This window comes from Mizuhopecten yessoensis, unplaced genomic scaffold, assembly GCF_002113885.1.
Source record: "Mizuhopecten yessoensis strain PY_sf001 unplaced genomic scaffold, ASM211388v2 scaffold11045, whole genome shotgun sequence".
Taxonomy (NCBI): domain Eukaryota; kingdom Metazoa; phylum Mollusca; class Bivalvia; order Pectinida; family Pectinidae; genus Mizuhopecten; species Mizuhopecten yessoensis.
Window position 1 is genome coordinate 857,238 of NW_018408851.1, and position 26,223 is coordinate 883,460.

Here is a 26,223-nt window from a genome sequence, read left to right on the forward strand (position 1 = left end):
CGACTGGTTCGCCCGTTGTCAGTATAATGTGACCAGATGGGGTGCCTTGCTGGGTGTCTTCGGTAGTATGTTTTAGTGAGGTAGCACTATAAAGTCGGCATCAGTTCCGCGCTAACATAAGGAGACAAACACGAACATATCGCAGCCTCCCAAAACACACACGCATACATCTTGCACACAGGGGAGGCCGTCCTTAAATGACCATAAATGTTGATAGTACGTTAAACAATACTAAACCAAACCAACTAAACCAATCCTATCCAATCATAGACAATGTTACATAGAGGAGGTGTTGTGATGTTACTCACACATTACTCGTATGCGGATGATGAGTTTACAGAAATCTGTTTTTACTAACATGTTCAGATTAAGACTTGACACCGGATCACGCTTCTGGGATTGATTGTATTACATTAGACATAACTAACAACATTAGAGCAAGACTTGACGACGTAATGATGGTTTTTGTTCAAAGCTACGAGTATGTATTGAATTAACATTTGACTAAATTTCCCTTGGGAACACAAAAGTGAACAAGAGTACCGCGGGGCGGAACAATATACGCCCGTCGAATGCCATATAGTGTTATATACTTTCTTACATTGAAATAAGATCGGCATCATTCAAAGAGAGGTTAGCTGACATGCTATAAAAATGTAGGAGAAAATCTCCGGATAAAAAAAAGGAGACACAACTTCATATCATGATTATCATGTATACCAAGTTTCAAAGAATTCCGTTGAAAAATGTAGGAGGAGATTGCCGGACAAAAATAAAATGCTAAAATGAACTAAGGGCAATAACTTTTGGAAAAAAATTCAAATCAAAATTCTTTTAAGTGAGACACAAATTCATATCATGATTATAAAGTGTACCAAGTTTCAAAGAGATTCGTTGAAAAATGTAGGAGAAGATTGCCATTTTTCACGATTGCGTTTAAAATAGAATGTGGTAAAATATATTTATACTGATATGTCGCGAAATATTTACATATGCAGGTGGTCACGAAATGTATACAAGAAGGCATGAGCGAAATGTATAGTTCTATCAGCGAAATATATACAGGTGCATATATGTCATAAGATAAATACGGGAGGTCGAATAAGAAATACAAGGACGTCGGGGAAAATTTTAAAATACGTCGCGAAATATTACTAGTAAGTCGCAAAATATATATAGCAGTTATCGTGAAAACATACTGGTATGTCGCGGAATATTTACTGGTAAGTCAAGAAATATATACTTGTAAATCGTCAAATATAAATTGGTATTTCAAAACCTTTCAGGAGTATAGTTTGCTGCAAAATACATACTGACATTTGATCAAAATACATATTTATTAGTTGTAAAATACATACTGTAGTGTCGCGTTATATACCGTTACGTCGCAAAATACTGGTATGATGTGAAATATATAATGGTATACACGAAATGTTTATTGGTTTAGGCGAAATGAATATTGTTTGCATAAGATATTTATTGTAAATTTGCGCAATAAATGCTGCCTTGGTATGTCGCGAAATATATACAGGTATGTCGTAAAATATCTACTGGCAATATAAATAATTTATTGGTGTACCAAACATACTTGTATGTCGCGAAAGATACGCTTGTATACGTAAAACATGTTTTGCTTTCCGCACAATATACAGTTATGGTCTGGAATATGTACTTGTATGTGTAAAAACATATAATAGTATTTCGCATCATTCATAGAATATACACCAGTGCGTCGCAAAAAAACATTTTGGTTTGTTGTGAAAGATATACTGGTATATCACAAAATACATGCTGGTACATTGTACAATGTACAACGCCAAATAGTTATATACATTGGAATGTGCGAAATAAACATATATGTCGCGACATATATACTTACATGCGTGAAATACGTCTCACAATAAATACCAGTACGTCACGAAAATGTACTGGTTTACATACACAATCAGTTACGGTTCAATGTCTTAACCCTATAACAAAGTTCCGAACGCTCATACCATAAATTCGATAATAAGCCGCGGCTTATTTTAACTGCAGAAAGGTATCTAGACTTATTTCAATTTTTTTATTTTTTTTAGATCAGTCGATTCGATATGAAATGCCCATTCGGTGATGATTTGCTATTCAAATAAAGCTAATCATGGGTATTTAACAAAAAATATTGTCTATATTTGTGAAATCTGTGAATTAGGAAGTATTTTCAACACCAGTTTGCAGGAGTTCAGAAATTACCACGGTTAAAAGTCGGTTAACGGAGTTACATCAATTAAAATTTAATTAGTACAGTACAAGTTATACTCCCTGTTATGCCTTCAACAGGAACAAAACACCGCGTAAAGGCGAGCGATTAGAATGTCACGTGAACTCGATTTTTAGATTTTTAATGGCCTTGTACGTATAAAATATTTAATAACTTCATCACATTTGCTTACATTAACACGTATAAAATATTTCTGCTACAATTTTTATCTATATCGAGGTTTTTTTTAGGTTTTTTTAGGTTTTTTTTATTCATTTTCAATTTTTTTCATGACTTGATACAACAAACATGGTACATGATTGTTGGTTAAGCTGTTAAAGCTTAAGAGTTGTTGCTAATTAATTCACTATGAATAAATATTTATCAAGCATGTACCTATATACAGAGACAAAAAATAATTCACATAAATTATTAATAAATAAATGGTATTCTTGACATTAGGTATACAGACAAAAATCAAAAGCACACAAAAGACATGTTATACTAAAACGTTCGTGGTATGGCTAGCATGCACACATGAAATGAAACATAATTAGATAATTATTTAGGGACTTAACAAACTATACTAACGTTACCATGACATATATATCAGGGATCCGCAGGAGATTCCAATATGCAATTCTTGCATTTTTTGTTTATGAATTATAATGTGGTCATATCCTATCCCTTTTTTGAGTTACATTTATCTGTGACATTGATTGTTTTAGTCATTAAAGTAATGCAATGAACCTTCATCACTTCGTATTTCTACTAATTATCCTAAATATTTTCCACGGAGCATCATTTTTTACAGAAAGTTATAACTTATGCTTCAAAATGTGTCATATGGTTACCTTGAAAAATTGCACAACAAAAACCAACAAAATAACAGGATAAAAGAAATATATCTCAAGTTTCAAGTGTCTGATTTCCATTTATAAAAGTATAAAACGTAATAAGTTTAATGCAGGACCAATACCTTTCGGTTTCTTTAATCCATACACATTGGATACAATACAACTGCAAGAATGTATCTTTCGCCTTAAATGAATATCTGATAAAGGCAATCAAAATTGATTTAACGTCTGGATAGGAAATTATGCATTCTTATACATTTCAGGCCTCGGTGATCCTTAGCGTCGGCTGCCGTGTTAGATAGTATGTCAGATTACCGAAGCCACATTTCAATATCGTTTTATCAATATTTTGTTAATGTTTCATGTAGTTTCATTCTAGCTAAGATGATTAAATTTATGGACTGATTCTTTTTATATCAATTACTAAACTCATCACCCCAAAGAAACCCCTATGAGTTCGGGCAATGCGTATGTAATACAGTGATGTCGATCACTCGGTCTTATCATTAAAGTTGTGATCAAAAACTTTTCCAAATCTCGCTTAAGCTGATTTTCTTTCTTAAATTATGACAGATATGATAGACACTGTCACTGATAGAGGAACACATATAAAACTGAAGTGAACATACGCATATAGTGTATACGAATCGACATCGATTTATATTAATCACCAACTCCTACATATTTTACACCTTTTTGTACATACCCTTCACTGGTTATTTGTCCGATGAAGGTGACAGGGTACCAACTAGGCATCGAAACGTCACACATAAACACTCACTGGTTGTGATACATAAATAAACTTTCTACAATATTACGAGTCTTTCTACAGTTCCTAATGAACTCAGTTGTTATCTCGAGCGTTCTGTGCGACAGTGTAATACATTGTTAACCCACACATTAGCAAGTAACAGAGAAATGCTCCTGGATTAAAGGTAAAATGTCATCACGCATTTCCAATTCCCAAACACTGCCGTTACTTTCTGGCGACATTTAATCCCGGTGTCTCTCGAATGACATGCACCACACAGCTACAAGAACATCTGGCTCAAAGTTCTCCAATGTTGGAAATTCTAGGGTCGAGTATATCAGTTCTCGTTCTTACGTGTAGTAGGAATGTGACTGTACACTAATGCGTTGAATTCTTTAAATCAATTGCTGCGAAAACATAAGTGTTGAAAGATATACCATGTATATGTTTACCAGAATACATTTTAATAGCAATCCTGTTGATTGAATAATTAGTACTACATTAGATTACTCACCAGTATCTGTTGTGGGCTGCTATTGACCATCCTGTGGTCTGGGACAGGAATCTATAAAATATAGTTAACTTGACATGACACGACCAACTTGAGGAGATAAGCAACATTTATGATGCAATTTAGGATCTTCTGTGGGAAAATATAAATATGTTATTTAATGTTTTAGTTTGTGAAAATCAAAGTCTCAATGTGTCAATTTGCATTAACCTAATAGGAATAACAAATTCAAGCTCAAAGAGCTCTATAATATTTCTAGGTAAAAAGCAAGGTAAAGGTAAAGTTTAGTCATGTAGTCATATAGCACAAAACGTAGTGATAAATATGCTGTTAATGCCACAAAAACAAAATAATTAAACACTTGAATACTACATGAGGAAGCTTACTTGACACCCCTAGGGAATATTTCTGGTCTATAAGACCACTGCTTGATACCGTCCAGTAATCCTTTGTAGTACCACCATGAGTCGATCTGGAGATATCTGTGGACAGTAGGTAGAAGTAGCATTGACATCACAACATGACTTGGAGTAACATCAATTCTACGTCGATATCAGCAGTTATCGCAAAGAAACCAAAGCTAAAGGAACGACTGACCCTGACTAAAGAAAAGAGCAATGCAAGAAACCCCAGATAGGGTTTGAGTTCGCGGCACCACCTCTAGCACCAAGTATCCCGTAAAAACAAAGAATGTCAGTTAACAACGTACAAGTCATAGTGTATATTATGAATGCATTTCTACTTTCTTAATGTACAAAATACAACCCATAAATCCTTTATCAAATTACCTTACCTGTTGATAGGACTTTATTTAAAATCCTTTTTCGCGTGAAACAGAACTGCATTTCACAGTATAGAAGCACATATGCTTGGATATGATTCAATAGTTAGCCTATCAATATACACAAACGTTTATTTTTGTTTTGTTGGTTTATAACCAAGGGTTGTAAATGGCTATACTTCTAATTAAATTTGTACTTCAAGTGAGCCAGAGGTCAAACCTGCCGCTGATTAAACACGACGGTTTACAATGGTTTTTTTCGTATGTTATTGTTACTACTGTATGCCTTCCACGTTGCGGAAGCTGTTGCTTTTCCATAGGAAAAAATATTAAGGTCACAAACTGCAGATTTGAAAAACGAGTATTAATATGCGATATTGTACCTGTTCCAGGTCATTCACGCCAATAAAATAGCGAGACTCTAGAGACAAGTGGACATTTTATACACCCGGGTCAAACAATTTTGCACAAGATTCTTCATCGTTCAAATCAAAGAGGAAGAATGCTACAGGTACTGATGATGGTATGACGCTTCAGTAGACCGGGGGGTGGGGTTAGAACTTTGTCGTGAAAAATTAATCTGAGTCACGTGATCGCGGGTCGTCCTTGGCATATCGGCGAACTAGGAGTGTATGTGTTTACGTTTATATCGATAGCTGGCGATGTATTTCACAGTACATAAGTTATCTTTGAACCTAAGAATACTTCTTTTTGGTAATTTGATATTACGCATTCGGCTTTATCATAGTTAGATTTATTATTTTGAAGTAGACGGCACATCTTTATTTGGTACATGTAGTAGGCTTCAAAACCATTTAACAGAATGTGAAAAACATCAAGATTTGGAAATGATGGTCGATGTCCTCAGTGTATATAGTGTAGGATTTCGTGTGACATAAGAAAGAATCATAATTCGCAAGAAATACTGATATCAGTACACTACTAAATCGTAATTGCATATATATCTCACTTTGAATTACATGTAAGTATGGAAACACCGATTTACTTCGTATTAAAACCTGGCAATACATTATACTTCAGCTCTGGTCTACAGAAAACACGCGGCGTTCTATTCGTACACCGACTTTCGATTGACAACCCAAAAACAACTAACCAATCATTTTCGATCACTTGATAACCGATTTGGCTAATCCATACAATGCAAGGTCGGGCATGATTCCATTTTTGGAATTCCTGTGGTTTACGTTGAACATTTAAGAACCAGCGAATGAAATATCATCTATTATGAAGATCAACTGTCGGAATTGTTTTAAAGAAATAGCTGACAATCCACTCGCATTAATCCCGTCAAAATTGCTATTATAATACCTTGGATTAATTTAGTGCATTTTAGTATGGTTTTAGGGTGGCCTTTTGCCCTAACTGTTGACAGAACGATCGCATACACATACAACTGCCCTGCTGCACATTTCATACCGATGGTTTGGATTTATAAGATTAACATCATTGCACTTTATTTATATAAACATGAAGGTCTATATCGTAGTTCTACGTGAATTGTGCAATTACTTTCTCCAGCAATCAATGCTTTTTTTATATATTATATGATGTCCCATCGTAAATAAGACAACACACATTACAGATGTATGCAATCTTAAATAGTATGTGTGTTGATTTCTTACTCAAAACCAATTAACACCATAAAGTACTTACAGCAAGATTATCAGCTATCTTCTATTTTATTTATCTGCTTGTGTATATCGTACAGCTTTCTTTGTGTGGAACTCATCATTTAGAACAATGCTGTATATCACAGTAAGGTAACAGTAAGGTAACAGGAAGGTAACAGGAACCGATACTGACGATGGTGTGACGCCTGAACGGACCACCGAAAGAACTTCGGAACTTCGCCATGAAAACCGATCTGAATCACCAGATCGCAGGTCGTCCTTGGTACATCAGAGGCCTGCGAGAGTAGGTACGTCAGTTTATGTCGATGACACTGGCGATGAATTTAAGTTATGTTTAAAATTATCTATACTTTTATATCGTTTCCTCTCGTGTAGGACTCTCCACCTCGCACGATAATGTCCCTCTTGGTATTGTCGAAGAAGAGAAGGCGTGATAACATCGACTTAGAGAGTAGATTATTTTAGGTTTAATGTTTACATTTATTTACCTAGATCAAACCGATTACATATAGGCTATGGTCAATCCTCTTCCGTCCTCCTCCTCTCATTCCGCGTCGGAATACTTTTATGTAGTATGTCTAGTTACATCGGTTCACTGTTAGGTAACGTTAAACAACAGTATCTCTCAAGTAGGACAGTTAAGACAGACGACTCCTATTTTCTCCGCCGCTACCTTCTCACTTTCTCCTCTTTCTCTACATACGTTACATTCCTTCTATACTCATTTTCATATATTTTCTCGTCTGCTGAAAGGCCAAAAGACTGTAATATAGAGGAAAAAACAGCCGAAAGGCTGTAATATAGGACTAAAACCATCAAAATCTAACCTTTGAAAACATTACATTTTTTACATTATTCGATCAATTGTTTTGAAGCGGCAAAATTGTAACTGTTAAATGTAGTATGGTGCGACGGCCTATTTTTAAATGGATAACAAGATATCATATAGAAATTGTGTCAGATTCATTTATTCATTATTTTATTACTGTGATGATGGACTATTGTATCTATTTATAAAAATACGACTGGCACTGTGAGTGTATGTGACTTTTGTCGACTCGACCTGTATCATTTGTGCATAATTTCGTTATACAATATGAGACAAAATCTATTATTCTCCAGAAACATTTAACCACTCGATACACTATTAAATAATTGTTTTGTACATTTTTAACGTTTACATATAAGCATGAAAACATTGTTACGTTAGCATAATGTGTGACTATCTCTTATTCTTTAGATCAGGTCCACAGAAAACACGTGGCATTCTATTCGTACACCGACGTGCGATTGACCAATCTTGGAATCAACCAACCTATTATTTTCAACCATGTGGTAACCAATTTGGCTGATCCGTACAACGCAGGAACCGGAGTGTTCCACTGTGGAGTTTCTGGCGTTTACGTTTTTAACATTCACCTTCTAGTCTTACCGGGCAAGTATTTCCAAGCCGAATTGGCAAAAAATGGGGCGGCGGTTTCCTTGATATATGCAAGCGGTACAGGCGATACATTTGCCCATGGTGGAAATACAGCCATTCTGGAATTAGTTGTAGGAGACGAGGTCTGGGTACGGCCTAATTCTGGAACTAGCCAGGGAGCTATTCTCGATTACAACTTTTCCAGCTTTTCTGGTTTTCTGTTATAACAATACTGACATGATTAAACGTCAGGATTTAAAAAGTATTTTTGTTATTAATTTCAGCTAGTTCATTTGTTAACAGTCATTAAATACATTATCTCTGTGTACTTGACCGTTAGTGAATTACTGTCTATTCCATTTGTTCCCTGTGTTCTGGACCATTCGTGACCTACTGTCTATTAAACTCGTTCACCGAGTTCTCGACCGTTAGTGACCTATTGTCTATTTTACTCTTTGCTGTGTTCTGGACAGTTAGTGATCTACTGTCTTTAACACTCGTTCATTGTGTTCGCGACCGTCATTGACCTACGGTCTATTTCACTCGGGTACTGTGTTCTGGACTGATAGTGACCTACTATCTATAACACTCGTTCACTGTGGTCTGGACTGTTAGTGACCCACTGTCTATTAAACTCGTTCACGGTGTTCTTGACCGTTAATGACCTATTGTCTATTACACACGTTCACTGTGTTCTCGACTGTTAGTGACCTACTGCCTATTACCCAGTTCATTGTGTCCTGGACCGTTAGTGACCTACTACCTATTACACTCCTTCACTGTGTTCTGGACCGTTAGTGACCTACTGCCTATTACACTCGTTAATTGAGTTCTAGACTGTTAGTGACCTACTGCCTATTACCCAGTTCATTGTGTCCTGGACCGTTAGTGACCTACTACCTATTCCACTCGTTCACTGTGTTCTGGACCGTTAATGACCTACTGCCTATTTCACTCGTTCACTGTGTTCTGGACCGTTAGTGAACTTCTGTCTATTCCACTCTTTCACTGTGTTCTGGACCGTTAGTGAAGTACTGTAAATTACACACGTTCACTGTGTTCTGTACCGTAAGTGACCAACTGTCTAATCCACTCGTTCACTGTGTTCTGGACTGACAGTGACTTACTGTCTATTACACTCGTTCACTGTGTTCTGGACCGTTAGTGACCTACTGTCTATTACACACGTTTACTGTGTTCTGGACTGACAGTGACTTACTGTCTATTACACTCGTTCACTGTATTCTGTACCGTTAGTGACCTACTGTCTATTCCACTCGTTCACTGTGTTCTGGACTGACAGTGACTTACTGTCTATTACACTCGTCCACTGTGTTCTGGACCTTTAGTGACCTTTTGTCTATTTTACTCTTTCGCTGTGTTCTGGACAGTTAGTGATCTACTGTCTTTTACACTCGTTCATTGTGTTCTTGCCCGTCATAGACCTATGGTCTATTTCACTCGGGTACTGTGTTCTGGACTGATAGTGACCTACTATCTATTTCACTCGGGTACTGAGTTCTTGACTGATAGTGACCTACTATCTATTACACTCGTTCACTGTGGTCTGGACTGTTAGTGACGTACTGTCTATTCCACTCGTTCACTGTGTTCTAGACTGATAGTGACCTACTGTCTATTACACTCGTTCACTGTGTTCTTTACCGTTAATTACCTACTGTCTATTACACACGTTCGCTGTGTTCTCGACTGTTAGTGACCTACTGCCTATTACCCCGTTCATTGTGTCCTGGACCGTTAGTGACCTACTGCCTATTACACTCGTTCACTGTGTTCTAGACCGTTAGTGACCTACTGCCTACTACACTCGTTCACTGTGTTCTGGACCGTTAGTGACCTACTGCCTACTACACTCGTTTACTGTGTTCTGGACTGTTAGTGATCTTAATGAACTTCTGTCTATTCCACTCGTTCACTTTGTTCTGGACAGTTAGTGACCTACTGCCTATTATACTCGTTCACTGTGTTTTGGACTGTTAGTGACCTAAGGTCTATTCTATTCGTTCACTGTGTTCTTGACCGTTCATGACCTACTATTTATTCCACTTGTTTAGTGTGTTCTTGACCGTTAGTGACCTTTTGTCTATTACACTCGTTCACTGTGTTCTGGACTGTTAGTGATCTTAATGAACTTCTGTCTATTCCACTCGTTCACTTTGTTCTGGACAGTTAGTGACCTACTGCCTATTATACTCGTTCACTGTGTTTTGGACTGTTAGTGACCTAAGGTCTATTCTATTCGTTCACTGTGTTCTTGACCGTTCATGACCTACTATTTATTCCACTTGTTTAGTGTGTTCTTGACCGTTAGTGACCTTTTGTCTATTACACTCGTTCACTGTGTTCTGGACTGTTAGTGATCTACTGCCTATTACACTCGTTCATTGTGTTCATGAATGTTAGTGATATACTGCCTATTTCAATCGTTAACTGTGTTCTAGACCGTTAGTGAACTTCTGTCTATTTCACTCGTTCACTGTGTTTTGGACAGATAGTGACCTACTGCCTATTACACTCGTTAATTGTGTTCTGGACTGATAGTGACCTACTATCTATTACACTCGCTCATGTTCTGGACCGTTCGTGACCTACTGCCTATTACACTCGTTAATTGTGTTCTGGACCGTTGGTGACCTACTGNTATTACACTCGTTAATTGTGTGCTGGACCGTTGGTGACCTACTGTCTATTACACACATTCACTGTGATCTTGACCGTTAATGACCTACTATCTATTACACTCGTTGCCTGTGTTCTGGACCTTTAGTGACCTTTTGTCTATTACACTTGTTTACCGTTTCCAGGACCGTAAGTGACCTACTGCATATTACACACGTTCACTGTGTTCTCGACTGTATGTGACCTACTGTCTATTACATTCGTTCGCTGTGTTCTCGACTGTTAGTGGCCAACTATCTATTACACTCGTTCACTTCGTTTTTGACCATTAACGACCTATTGTATATTTCACTCGTTCAGTGTGTTTTGGACAGTTAATGACCTACTATCTATTACACTTGTTAAGTGTGTTCTTGACCGTTAGTGACCTACTACCTTTTAAACTCGTTCACTGTGCTCTGGACTGTTAGTGACATTCTGTCTATTCCACTCGTTCACTGTGTTCTTGACCGTAATTGACCTACTGCATATTACACACGTTCAATGTGCTCTGGACCTTTAGTGACCTACTGTCTATTACATTCGCTCATCTTCTGGACCGTTAGTGACCTACTGTCTATTACATTCGCTCATGTTCTGGACCGTCAGTGATTTACTGTCTATTACACTCGCTCATGTTCTGAGCCATTAGTGATCTACTGTCTATTACATTCGCTCATGTTCTGGACCTTTAGTGACCTACTGTCTATTACATTCGCTCATGTTCTGGACTGTTAGTGATCTACTGCCTATTACACTCATTCACTGTGTTCTGGACCGTTAGTGATCTACTGTATATTATACTCGCTCATGTTCTGGGCCATTAGTGATCTCCTGCCTATTACATTCGCTCATCTTCTGGACCGTTAGTAACCTACTGTCTATTACAATCGCTCATGTTCTGGGCCATTAGTGATCTCCTGCCTATTACATTCGCTCATCTTCTGGACCGTTAGTGATCTAATGTCTGTTGCACTCGTTCACTGTGCTCTGGACTGTTAGTGACCTACTGTCCATTACACACGTTCACTATGTTCTGGACCGTTAGTGACGTACTGTCTATTACACTCATTCACTGTGTTCTGGACTGTTAGTGACCTACTGCCTATTACACTGATTCATTTTGTTCTGGACCTTTAGTGACCTACGGTCTATTACATTCGCTCATGTTCTGGACCGTCAGTGACCTACTGTCTATTGCACTCGTTCACTGTGTTCTTGACCGTTAGTGACCTACTGGCTATCACATTCGCTTATGTTCTTGACCGTTAGTGACCTACTGTCCATTACACACGTTCACTATGTTCTGGACCGTTAGGGACCTACTGTCTATTACAATCGCTCATGTTCTGGGCCATTAGTGATCTCCTGCCTATTACATTCGCTCATCTTCTGGACCGTTAGTGATCTACTGTATATTATACTCGCTCATGTTCTGGTCCATTAGTGATCTACTGTATATTATACTCGCTCATTTTCTGGACTGTTAGTGATCTACTGCCTATTACATTCGCTCATCTTCTGGACCGTTAGTAACCTACTGTCTATTACATTCGCTCATCTTCTGGACCGTTAGTAACCTACTGTCTATTACATTTGCTCATGTTCTGGACTGTTATTAACCACTGTCTATTACACTCGTTCACTGAGTTCTGGACCGTTAGTGACCTACTGTCTATTACACTCGTTCACTGTGTTCTGGACCGTTAGTGACGTACTGTCTATTACACTCGTTCATTGTGTTATGGACCGTTAGTGACCTACTGTCTATCACATTCGCTTATGTTCTTGACCGTTAGTGACCTACTGTCTATTACACTCGCTCATTTTCTGAACCGTTAGTGACCTGCTGTCTGCTACACTCGTTCACTGTGTTTTGGACCAATAGTGACCTACTGTCTATTACACTCGCTCATGTTGTTCTGGACAGTTAGTTATATATTGTATATTACACTCGCTCATGTTGTTCCGGACAGTTAGTTATATAGTTTCTATTACACTCGCTCATGTTGTTCTGGACAGGTAGTTATATATTGTCTATTACACTCGCTCATGTTGTTCTGGACAGGTAGTTATATATTGTCTATTACACCCGCTTATGTCGTTCTGGACAGTTAGTTACAATTATCTATAACACTCGCTCATGTCGTTCTGGACGGTTAGTTATTTATTGTCTATTACACCCGCTGATGTTATTCTGGACCGTTAGTGATCTAATGTCCGTTCACTGTGTTCTAGACTGTTAGTGACCTACTGTCTATTCCATTCGCCTCGCAATTTTTGTTGTCGAAATCATTCTCGAGATAACTCCATGAAATAATTTGAATTAGTTTTTTTGTAAGAAATCACTACATCAGCAAATACAATGTAAGATGACATTCATGTTCGGACGCCTGTTTTAGTGTTTAAAAATAAAGGAAAAAATATTTCTATCCTTATACGAATATTTGGCGTTTTCCTTGAAAACTGGCTAGAAGTATTACCATGGTGTAAGAACGTATCAAATAATCCGGAAATGATGGGTGCTACATGTGGTGTAGAATATGCCGACACTTCCGGAGCACCCTGTTTCGTGTCCAGATTCTAACACGGGGGTTCATGATGTGTTGCCTTTAAGTTATGCCTGCTCATCAGTGCTAACTTCTTTTTTTGACTAACTTTGAATGTTTTAATTCTATATCGGCGTGTTTGTATATTCACCAACGTACACGGAAATGATTGTCTCTTGTAAATTTCTGAAACAATCAGATCTTTAACATTTTATATTACTGTATGGATTGCAACAATCCAAATGAATTGTTCGGAGACAATTGGTCTTATTCCATTTGTTGTTTTTCATAGGCAAAATTATCACTTACTTGTAAGGAATTTTGTGCATGCTGGAATATGTTTTGACGTCAGTTAGTGTCTGTTCGTACGTAATATTCCGTCCGACGTCCGCGTCCTCTGTGTTGTAGTAGTAGAACGCCCCTGTGAAGTAATAACGTATCTGTTAGGCAAGATCATCAAATACAAATTGCACACGTTATGCGATAACAAATTGGCTGACATTGGCACTAAACAGAGAAGTAAATTTAGTCAGAAAATATACTTAGCCATAATGTAAATAATTCAAAAAGTACAGTTGGTTTGATAGCCGTGGTATAAAATATTTTCCAAAGAATGCTGAAAACTACATCATCTTCTGAACTTTTATAGGAAATATTCTATAAACATTCTCATACCATAGGCAAAACAGCCGAAACCATAAACAGACAAGAAAGTCAGTGCTTACTTGCTGCAATATCAAATTATGCGGTAATTGTTGGCCATTATCAACATATATAGGTGCTTAAGTATTTGCCTTAAAAATAGCATTTTCGTTTATTGGTGTTGCAGCCTAAAAGGAATTTAAGTAAATGATTATTAGTCACGAAGGTTGTAACTATTACATGACACGGAAACTGCACACACTTCTAACAATATCAAAGTAATAGGTAATATCACTGATACTCTCGTTAACCACATGTAATGTTGTCGTGTCTAGCGACTTGTTACAAATTCAAAGAGAGACAACTCGTACTAATGTGAAGCACTGCACGTTTCAATTATGACTGATATGCTCTGAAGTAATGAATGATAAACAAAAAGATTAAAGAAGCATCTTGGCGCCCATGATCAAAAGATCTTTATCAGATCTATAAAAGATTATCTTTTACCTTCTGTACTCTTCATTTTTCTTACTAGTAATATCACCCAGTCCCATGTTGGATATAACATAAACTCGTAATGTCACAAGATTATCGCCTGTCGGCAATTTTGTTTTGCAAAACAATGAGCCAGGGGGAAATTACATATACTGAGATATGCTGAGAAACAGCTTTTACAGGAATTTTACATGGACGACGGATGGACGGACGGACAATTTGATCAGCCAATCACCTGATGTTTGTGGGCTTAAAAAGAAATCATATATATGGCAGTCGTTTACCTTCAGGAGCGACAAAGGGACTTACAGTTACGTTAACAAAACGTGAGGTTACTCAGAGTGAGTGATTGTGACGTCATTCCCTTACCGTTGTCTGTCCAATATCCCAGATGACTGATAGTGGTGTCGGCTGCATAGATTCTCTGTCTTGTTCCATCATGTTGATGGCAACTGCGTAAAATAAGACCCCATGTTTCAAAGGCCTGTCAAAACAAAACGATAAAAGATAAAAGACATACTCGTGATAGGAAATTGGTGTATCAATCTGATAATTTAATTATCAATTTTGACCTTTTGAAACGTATATAGGCCGACAAATTGTAATGTGCGGGTTTACTGGTAAATACTGCGTTTACAGAATTGTAATATGTGTTCATACTAGCGAACTGAGTACGTAACAGTATCATATGTGGGTGTTTTTGTAGAAAAACGAGTTCCTATATAGAGTTTGGGATGTTCAATAATAAACAAAATATCGAACTCAAAGGGTTAGGAATCCCCCTCGGACTGACCGTGTTCACACCCTCTGCCGGTACCAGGATGGTTCTGACAGAGTATCCGGCCGGTATTAAATTCACCCCTCCCATAACACCCCAGTTGACACGCCCTCCTGGTGAGTCTTGGTGCCAAACTGATGACGTCATAAAGTTGTCGGCTGATGACAGAAGAAGGGTTGTTCCGGTCTGGTCGAAGATTGCAACCGGACCGCTTAACATGCCATCGGCAATCTTTGGTGTACTTGCACCCCATCTGAACATAGCGTGAATATAATGGTCAAATCCCGATAGCAGCATTTCTATATTCATTGCTTTCAAAATTATAAAAAAAAACATGCGTGTATCAATTATGATAGATGTGCATCTTCTAACTTTACGTGCATGTTTGAACAAACAAAAAAACGTTTTATTTATGATACATATTTGTACTTAACTTTAAATAAAAAAAATGTGAAAAACATTAATATTAAACTATTCCGGAATTTCTGTCAACAGTAATTTGATGTTACACTATGATATGGTTGGTCCCCGATTACTTTACCAGATGACGGAAATACCCGAACAGCCGTCGACTGTACAGTGATGTACAGTACAGTGCTGGAATAAAAATGAATCTGAAAGTTCTTAAAATCGATATCAACACAACGCAAAACGAAACACCTGCATACTTACGCTCCAAAGTTTTTCCCAACGTCACCCATCATTTTATCAGCAAACGTCATGTAACCCAATGGTGGTGATCCATTCGGTTGCACAACTTGAAACGATGGAAAGGCCCCGACGGTAGAGTTATAACAGGTCTCGAACCCAGGAACGGGAGGCCACGGCGGGGGGTGACAGTCGGGGGCCTGTGTCCCGGGTGTAGCGTTCACGTACACCTAAAGGCAAAGTGACATCATGCATTGTAAGTCATGCTTTCTTTTGCTCTATTTCAGGAAATGGATGATTGTTTAAATATCTCACGTGCACTTATGGATACTTTTTTTCCAGTTGTTATCTAAATATTTGTTCGGTCGAATCTGCCCAGATAACAAAAAAGCACACTTAGCTCATATAGTAGCGTTTTACCCAACTCTCTTAGTACTTATAATAAAAACAACGTTCACCATCTCTTTCAGTAGCGTCAGTACACGAAATAATAAAAACAACGTTCACCATCTATTTCAGTAGCGTCATTACACGAAATAATAAAAACAACGTTCCCCATATCTTTCAGTAGCGTCATTACACGTAATAATAAAACCAACGTTCACCCTATCTTTCAGTAGCGTCATTACACGAAATAATAAAAACAACGTTCACCAACTCTCTTAGTAGCGTCATTACACGTAATAATAAAAACAACGTTCCCCATATCTTTCAGTAGCGTCATTACACGTAATAATGAAAACAACGTTCACCATATCTTTCTGTAGCGTCATTACACGTAATAATATAAACAACGTTCACCATCACTTTCAGTAGCGTCATTACACGTTATACTAAAAACAACGTTCACCATCTCTTTCAGTAGCGTCATTACACGAAATAATAAAAACAACGTTCCCCATATCTTTCAGTAGCGTCATTACACGTAATAATAAAAAACCGCTTACCAACTCTCTTGAATAAAAAGCACTTACCAGTTCGTATATGTAGAACTTTGATGGATAAGCATACTCTTTGAAGTAGATATCAAAGAGATAGTCTCCTGACGCCCGGAGTCTGAAGCTGGTACAATCATACTGCCCGAAATCATCATGCTTGTTGGTACAATTCCTGTTAACGGAATCCACAACCAACGAGGAGTTGTCAAGGGTGACTGTCTCGTTATTGAGGCGAAGAAAAACAGGGGCGCTTTGTAACCACGTTTTATTGTTTACCAGGAAGGTATAGTCACCTAAATCGGATATCGTCTGATCATACCCGGCGTTATCTGTACGAAATAACACATATGTATCACTAGTCAACAACAATTAAAAGCAGTTAGTAACAAACAGACAAATGTACATTTACTGATAATATAGTAAAATGTAAGTATTTTTTCATTTAAACAAGATGAATTCGAGCACTTTTATGAATATAGTTATTCCATTTAACCTACTAATATGACGTCACTGATGAAATTTATCTATTTGGTGAAGCGAGTTGACCAAACAGGCCATTCTAACTTGGAATGATAACCCTGGTCGACATTATTTCCAGTGTCGATAGGTGGTGGTGTACATTTACACATAACAAACGTTGGTGGTGTGCATGTGGAAAATTGTTCATACACTTATGAACATATGCTGTATGGTAGAAGAATATACACACATGAACGTTCACTGTATACTTGTGACCGAGTTCATACACTTCCGAACACACATTTATTAACACATGAACATTCGTGAACAGCTGTACGATATACCGAAAGAGTATTATTCATGGGTTAATGCTGAACCCTATAAGTTATACTGCCTTTTAGACCACCAGTCTGTAACGTCCTACGTTGCTCCTTTCTCTACATTTACACATCAGCTGTCTTTATGAATGTTTGTTATGTAAAAAAAAAACACGACATGCGCAGACGTGCATTGACTTACCACAGTTGTAAGTCTGAAAAGCAGTTAAAATAATAATTAGGCTCCAGAGACGGATCATCTTGATGTATTAAAGGTGTTTCCCAATGTGACGGGCACCTGACCAGCCTTGACTGCATATGGACCAATGCGATAGTATCAGCTGACTGTATCAGCCAGTGTCAACATGACAGATGATAACATGCAGGCTCACTCCTCACATTACTACCTTGTTGATAAAATTGGCCAATGAATGATTTTTATTATAATAAAAAAAAAATGGGTATGTGAAAATTTCCTTAATCTGGGCAGATAAAGAGATGGGAGACATGTATTTAACAGTTAACAATTTGGAGTGCTTCAATATAGAATTATATAAAAACTGAAAGTATACAGTGTTAGTATGATATTAACCCCAATACCCAGACCATTTCTAGATATAACATCAGTTCTGCTTACACTTATTTTACACTTTTTCCGGGTCGATTGGTAACTTTTTTGTTCTTCGAACAAGACTCAAAATTAAAGATGCACAATTAATGACTCGTGATGAAGCTACTTGAAAAATGAGAAAGCTCTCGCAATGACTTCGATCCTGAGAAATAGCAACAATCATCCTTCCAACAGTTAAAATTAAAGATGTCTGAACAACTAAATAACCTAAGCAAAACGTATACATGAAATATGAGAAAGATGCTTCAAGCAGTTCTTAAAAAAAAAGCTAAAACAAACTTATAATGTCAAAATCCAAGACGGCTACCTGGCGACCGATTTGTTCTATCAACCACGGGTTACAAAGTAGAACATGCACAACTCAGTTTATGATAAAATCTTGTTCTTCTCAAGAAATCGTGATAACAAGTTAAAACTGTCAATATCAAAAATGGGTGCCTGCTGGTCACCATATTTCCCCATTAGTTTACAAATAAAACTTGCACCAATGACCAGTGTGAACCTGCATGTGTTTGCGAAGAATCAAAATAGCCGTGCCTGGACGGGAGAGGTGGATGGTGTACAACGCCTGGTCTTGTCCCGACACAAACACATACACTTATAGCAGCAATGTCATTGAGTTGTTGGGAAATATTTGGTGGGAATATGTTAGATCTTATAGAACGCAATACACTCACAGAAAGTTGTAAATCCTCTACAGATAGCAGTGACGATATCGATGTTGTCGTTTTGGTTGACTGAACAATCAGTGTTGTTCTTTGATAACCGTCTAGAAGAACAGTCTCCTATGTAAAAGAGCCATACGACTATGATGGAAGAACTGAAGAATAGCATCCAACTATTTCTTCTCATTGACATACTGACCAAATCATTTATACTTAAACAATTATAGCAAGTGTACACCATGGACGATTATTTATGACTATCATATGTAGGATAGAAATGTCCCGCCCGAGGGTACCGAGTTTAGGGCAAAAACCAAGGCTTGCTGAAGTTTTGGACCCAATTTTGTACACAGGGATGGGACATTTAATTGTGTCCTACATATTTTACATATCATATATTTATATTCTTTAAATCTTTAATTAATTCCACCCTCGGGATTTTCAAATTTGAAAACCCCTCGGGTGGAATTTCCCTATCCTACACCCCTGAGCATGAAAGAGTCTTATAATCTTAAATGTAAGACAATAAAGATGTTCCCGACAAAGGTATCAGTCCTAAAGCTGTTGGAAAGAACTCGTCCTCTCAGAGCTATAGATATACTGGTCATGAAGGGGCACAAAATTTCATCCCTCAAAAGCTCTATAGAGCTTAGGTTATGCATCTTGTCTTATCGTATGTTATTCTCCAACAGGCGTCATTAAAGAGCACACCATTTCTTAGAGGGATCTCTAGTTGTAATCAAACTGTCGGATGACATGAGAGACTTCTGTAAGAAAACCAACTACTTTTACGGGTCTCACTTACGTCAATAGCATACAAGTTCCCAATATAAGACTTCTGAAGAAAATAGACAACCATGGCCATCAACAGAGAAATCCCTATACGTACTACGCATAGGGTATCAAGGATATCTTACCAAAACGGCGCACTTATGTTGGATAGTATAGCATCGGTTACCGCCTCTAGATGTCGTCTCAGAGACTTGGTGAGGTGCGCCAAACTGGTCACAACTCCGCTGGGATTGTTTTCCATATGGGAACACAGGTACGTAATTGTGTCACGACAAATTCCAGGTGTGCAGAGAAAATGAGCCTATTGGGAGCAGAACCATTGAATTTGGCGGATGGAGCGGTCCTAATGCATGGAATTACAGCATAAGTCTTAAGTTCCAACGAATTTTTTTTAATTCATTGACTTATTTTTAGTTTTTTTTCCATATTTTTTGCAGTATTATTGGCTGAATGACAGGGACCTGAGATATGATCATTGGGGGTGTCATTTTTACCGAAAGTCGATCTAAACCCCTAAAACATGTAAAAATTACTCTGAACACCTTAGTTTAGGTCCAGATATAGCTGTAACAAATTCTCAGGTACCTGTTCGCTGAACCATGGATACGGAGTCTATGTTCAATGAGCACACCGGGGTCTGGAGTTGTTCGTGATGCTGGAGATGATGGTCCTCTGGTGATCGGAGTTGAATGAGTTCTGACCTCTTCATCCTAAAGTAGATTGGACCCCAAGGCGGAGCACAGTTTCACGTCTGTTTGTTGATTTAATATAAAGATTGACCATTCATATATCAGATGAAAATGTTATATGCGATAATTTGGCAGACAAGTATATAATGGTTTAATGGGAATTTAACACTAATTATATTGTAACAGGAGAGGAAAAGTGCACGGCCAGACCGGGGTCCGAACCCGGGACCCTCCGCACTCCAGACGGATGCTCTACCAATTGAGCCATCTGGTCGCCGACGATCGACTCAGACCAGTTCCCCTTCATTCCTCCCTCTTTTAACAAATTCTTCGACCCCGGAGATACACAAGACATCACACCACCCTCTGTGGTCATATTTCGGTGGGCGCCAAATGTAACAGGAGAGGAAAAATGCACGGCCAGACCGGGGTCCGAACCCGGGACCCTCCGAACTCCAGACGGATGCTCTACCAATTGAGCAATCTGGTCGCCGACGATCGACCCAGTCCAGTTCCGCTACAATATCACAAATGAATTGATTTTGATGAAATATAATTCGTCATGTAGATTACAATTTTTGTACAGTTTTATCGGTTACATTCGTACAGAGACGTACATATATACTGGCTTTATAAATAAGACACAATGTGCATGGCTTTATATATAATGTGTCATCTGAGGTAAAGGCCTAAATTTAATCGAATATAATCCAGTTTTTAACACTCTAGTTCTACCATATAGTGACCACTTTGCCTGATTACTAGTTATGTCCAATCTGCAAAATGTAATATACGTGTAATATCTGCCTTTTACCGGAACAAATATTATTATTATCATTATCATTATGTCTCTGATTCGTATTAACTTCTGGTTCCGAACAGCGCATAGTTATATCCCGTTCAAAATAAACTGCAAATATGTATGCATGATTTGAAATTAAGCTAAAAAGACCCATATAAGCTCTTAACAAACTTGAGCAAGTCTAATTCGGGGGTCTTTAAATACCTTCACTGATTGGTCAAAATAAATACGACGAACAAATGGGAAGTCGCGTAACATTCGCGCACCTTGTAGTACCAAACGTAACTTTGTCACAAAAGAGTTTCACACGTTGGAACTGTCCGCTACGCTGTCTGCCGCACATCATGAGCAAACAGAAGTTTCTCCTCCGACACCTAGTAAGGATAACTATTTTCAAAAGAGACTCAATTTAAGTTTTATGCATTTTCGAGAAGATTATAATGGGAAAGTACATTGTAACTGTTACGTAATTTGAACAACAGCGTTGAGCACAAACACTAGATAAACTTGATCTGTCAATTACTGCACATGACTGACTGTCTGTCAGGAGTCTGAAATTCCGTGATTAATAATAATGGACTAGTAATATATTTATAAAAAAAACATTATATGAAAATACATTTTATGCATATTTCCGGATCCTGTGATTACTGTTAAGGGAATCGGGGAGAAGCATACTTGGTTTGTTTACATTAATGATATTTCATAAGTACACAAACAATTTGATAATCTAATCTCCTTCACCTGTTCACTGCTGGACCACAGGGTCACGTTACAATCACACATATGCTATACTGATATTGGTCACAACAGTTGACAACACACATAAACATATGTTTATGTGTGTTGTGAGTCGTGACCCATAATATCAGTATAGCATATGTGTGATTGTAACGTGACCCTGTGGCTGGACTGAGTGCCTGTGATGTCTGTGTGTGTCCAGGCCAGCAATTTACACACATGTTAAGATATGTTAGATTTGTACTTACACACATGTAAAGATATATTGGATTTGGCATTAATTTGTAGTGTTATATTAGTGATACAGGAGAAGAGAAATGCACCACCATTTAAACCTGTGACCTTTCAAACTCTAGACGAATACTGTACCAATCGAGCTACCTGGAGCCGGCGATTGACCCAGTCCAGTTCCACTTCCCCCCCTTTTTCTAAGTATTTGTCCCCGTTGACAGTACGATTTAGAAAATCATTTACTACCAAGGTTTGGGTATCCCTCGTCAAGCATTCGATCACCATGAGTGCTTAATTTACACAAGGGTTGGTCTCTGGTACCATATTGTGACAGGAAAACAGAAATGCATGGCTAGACTGGGATTCAAAACCAGAACCCTTCAATCTTTAGAAAGACACATACTCTACCAGTTTAGCAATCTCTTTTTTGGCTATACACCCAGTCCAGTTCCCTGCTACATATAACAAGTACCAACAGCAAGCTCTCAAATACTTATTTTGTAACACTGAAGTACCCATGCATCTGGTAAACCGAAAGTCAATCAATGCCATATCTTCCGTTTGACCCTCAGGTTACCGACATTGTGTTTTAGAAATGAACAATCTAATATTAATGCTATTCAAGTCCTTGGAATCATGCGTGGATATATTATGGGGTACTGTTTGACCTATTTCTTTTAAGTAATATTACTAGAATTATATCATTAGTGTGTTGTATTGATATCACCATCTCAATATAGTGAATGAACAGGTGATATAACTAAATGAATCGATTATGTCACCTTAAATCATTCTTGTGATATCACTACTGTGAAGTAGTTGATATCACTTAAATGGAGTAGAAAATTACCCAGGTAAATGGTGCCCTAAATAGGATATTAGGAAGTTTCCATGCTCTAGTGATCTTCCTTCCTAGTTTCTCACAAGGACAGATATAGCTATATTGATAAAGCCTTTATCATATGCACATTGCTAACTAATAAAAAAGAAGTCTAAAGAGTTGTATGCAATGTACATGTACAATGTTGTACATCAATAATAAAAGTCATTATACAATGTTGTATTTTACACAATGTTGTATTTTACACAAAGTTGTACAATATTATGTACATGACAACAACGACACACATTTTTCATGCATTCTTATTTGTTGGATCTTAATCACATGGAGGTTTGTGATTTGTAATATTGATTCAGTGTTACCATTTTTAGAAACAACAGGTAATGTACATGTATTGATTGTTATTTAGCATGTGATATAGCAATTAAGGACTTTTATTTTGGTGAATTTGTGGTTACATGGCCCTGAAAATTTTCGTCAAAGTTAACATCAGTATTCAGGTCTAATTACCACATATTCACCTCAAAAAATAAAGTCCATAATTGATCAATACAGTATTGCCCTTTTATACAATATTACACTGTTTTACAATGTTGCACTTTTATACAATATTGCACTGTTATACAATGTTGCACTTTTATACAGTGTTGTACATTATCGGTAACTATATATAGCTATTCAATGTAATATACATATAATATGCACTAAATACTAAATCAGTTTTAGGCAACCTACATTTCTACAAGCACCTTAGGAATTCTACTGGAAGAGTAGGAGAGGTGTTTCAACATTTTAAAACAATTATTGAATTAGAAGCTCATGAAACTCCTAGTTCATCATAACAATGCAGTGTCACATAATTAGATAAGCAAAGTTAGTAATATCAGAATGAGAAAATATGAAAGCAAGCATAACAGTATATATGTGGTAGAACAAGACACTATCTGCAATACAATTTAAAAGAAAATCAGTCACTGCTAAGGACAGAAATAATATATGTTAAATTAACAAAATGTTATATGTAATACTGTGGCAGAACTGTTTGGATAATGGAACAACTAAATTACTGGTGACTGGTTTAACAGACTTGTTCCAAATCAGTTATTTTAAACTGCTACACAAATGATGTCTACTGACAAAGACATGTGTTTCACAAAGATTCTTGTTTGTTTTATTTTTAGTGGAGAAGTCTAAAGTTTAATTCAAAATCTGAACCTGTGAGAAATTATCAAAAGGATGCTTCAAAACAGAAATCTCAAGTTTCAAATATGCAAAGCATATTTACAGAAGTGGCTTTGCTCGTAAGTATTGTTGCAGATTAATAAAGAGAATTAATTTGTCTTTATGTGATTTTGGTCAACTCAATTAGCGTACAATGGTTAAGTATGAGAATATCATAATTAGGAGTACATGTTTTAGGGTGCCAAGATCAAGTTCATATCTTAACAGAATTTGAACAATCTCCAAACATAAGTATGAACATTTTGTGTTTCATTTAGCTATTTATTGAAAAATATTTGTCATCATTCTGGCAACTTCATTTTTGAAAATATATTAATCAACTTCATGAATAGGCAGTAACTAGAATAATAAACTTGTATATATTGAAATGTATGTATACTGTATCATAAATCCACAAACATGGTGTTTGATTAACCTCTTCTTTAAAAAAAACACCTTGTACACTGATACCTGTATTGCTGTTACATTACTTATTCTGTGTGTAATGCGATTAAACATTTGTGCACAATGTATTTTTTCTTGGATATAACTTCATCATAGCAAATAATTGTCATTTTCTGATAATCTTTTCTCAGGAAAAATCATATGATTAAGGTACATGTAAACTTTGAAATATACTATAATACAAATATAATAAAATGTTAACAGAGATATGTTTGTAGATTGATAAGTTACTATAGATACTGTGTTCATAGATTGATAAGTAACTATAGTTTCTCTGCTCATAGATTGATAAGTAACAGTAGTTACTGTGCTCATATATTGATAAATAACTATAGTTTCTGTGCTCATAGATTGATGAGTAACTAAAATTACTGTGTTCATAGATTGATAAGTAACTAAAGTTACTATGCTTATAGATTGATAAGTAACTGTAGTTACTGTGCTCATAGATTGATAAGTAACTATATTTACTCTGCTCATAGATTGGTAAGTAACTATAGTTTCTGTGCTCATATATTGATAAGTAACTATATTTACTCTGCTCATAGATTGGTAAGTAACTATAGTTTCTGTGCTCATAGATTGATAAGTAACTTTTGTTACTGTGTTCATAGATTGATAAGTAACTGTAGTTACTGTGCTCATAGATTGATAAGTAACTATATTTACTCTGCTCATAGATTGGTAAGTAACTATAGTTTCTGTGCTCATATATTGATAAGTAACTATATTTACTCTGCTCATAGATTGGTAAGTAACTATAGTTTCTGTGCTCATAGATTGATAAGTAACTTTTGTTACTGTGTTCATAGATTGATAAGTAACTGTAGTTACTGTGCTCATAGATTGATAAGTAACTATATTTACTCTGCTCATAGATTGGTAAGTAACTATAGTTTCTGTGCTCATATATTGATAAGTAACTATATTTACTGTGCTCATAGATTGGTAAGTAACTATAATTTCTGTGCTCATAGATTGGTAAGTAACTGTAGTTACTGTGTTCATAGATTGATAAGTAACTGTAGTTACTGTGTTCATAGATGGATCAGTAATTGTAGTTACTGTGCTCATAGATTGATAAATAACTGTAGTTACTGTGCTCATAGGTTGATAAGTAATTAGTTACTGTGTTCATAGATGGATCAGTAACTGTAGTTACTGTGTTCATAGATTGGTAAGTAACTGTAGTTACTGTGCTCATAGATTGATAAGTAACTGTGTTTACTGTGCTCATAGATTGGTAAGTAACTGTAGTTACTGTGCTCATAGATTGATAAGTAACTGTGTTTACTGTGCTCATAGATTGATAAGTAACATTAGTTACTGTGTTCATAGATTGATAAGTAACTATTGTTACTGTGTTCATAGATTGATAAGTAACTGTAGTTACTGTGTTCATAGATTGATAAGTAACTGTAGTTACTGT

The 26,223-nt window shown here is 36.8% G+C and overlaps 1 protein-coding gene and 2 non-coding genes across 3 annotated transcripts in view; all 3 read right to left on the reverse strand.

The window, feature by feature from the left end:
* LOC110464957 overlaps window positions 1-18,029 on the reverse strand; it is a 31,540-nt gene extending 13,511 nt beyond the window's left edge. Inside the window, exons 1-8 of the mRNA XM_021520464.1 lie at window positions 17,919-18,029; window positions 16,977-17,269; window positions 16,027-16,232; window positions 15,370-15,607; window positions 14,946-15,060; window positions 13,749-13,860; window positions 4,745-4,840; window positions 4,362-4,412 (exon numbers count right to left, since the gene is read on the reverse strand). Of these exons, the coding sequence (XP_021376139.1) occupies window positions 4,362-4,412; window positions 4,745-4,840; window positions 13,749-13,860; window positions 14,946-15,060; window positions 15,370-15,607; window positions 16,027-16,232; window positions 16,977-17,269; window positions 17,919-17,976 (1,169 nt within the window). The 5' untranslated portion in view covers window positions 17,977-18,029. The remainder of the gene's footprint in view (window positions 1-4,361; window positions 4,413-4,744; window positions 4,841-13,748; window positions 13,861-14,945; window positions 15,061-15,369; window positions 15,608-16,026; window positions 16,233-16,976; window positions 17,270-17,918) is intronic.
* A 2,665-nt stretch (window positions 18,030-20,694) lies between these two features.
* Trnas-gga lies at window positions 20,695-20,767 on the reverse strand. The gene has a single exon. It is a non-coding gene; the product is annotated as a tRNA-Ser (tRNA).
* Window positions 20,768-20,910: 143 nt separating this feature from the next.
* Window positions 20,911-20,983, reverse strand: Trnas-gga. Its single transcript has one exon. It is a non-coding gene; the product is annotated as a tRNA-Ser (tRNA).
* Between the last annotated feature and the right edge of the window lie 5,240 nt (window positions 20,984-26,223).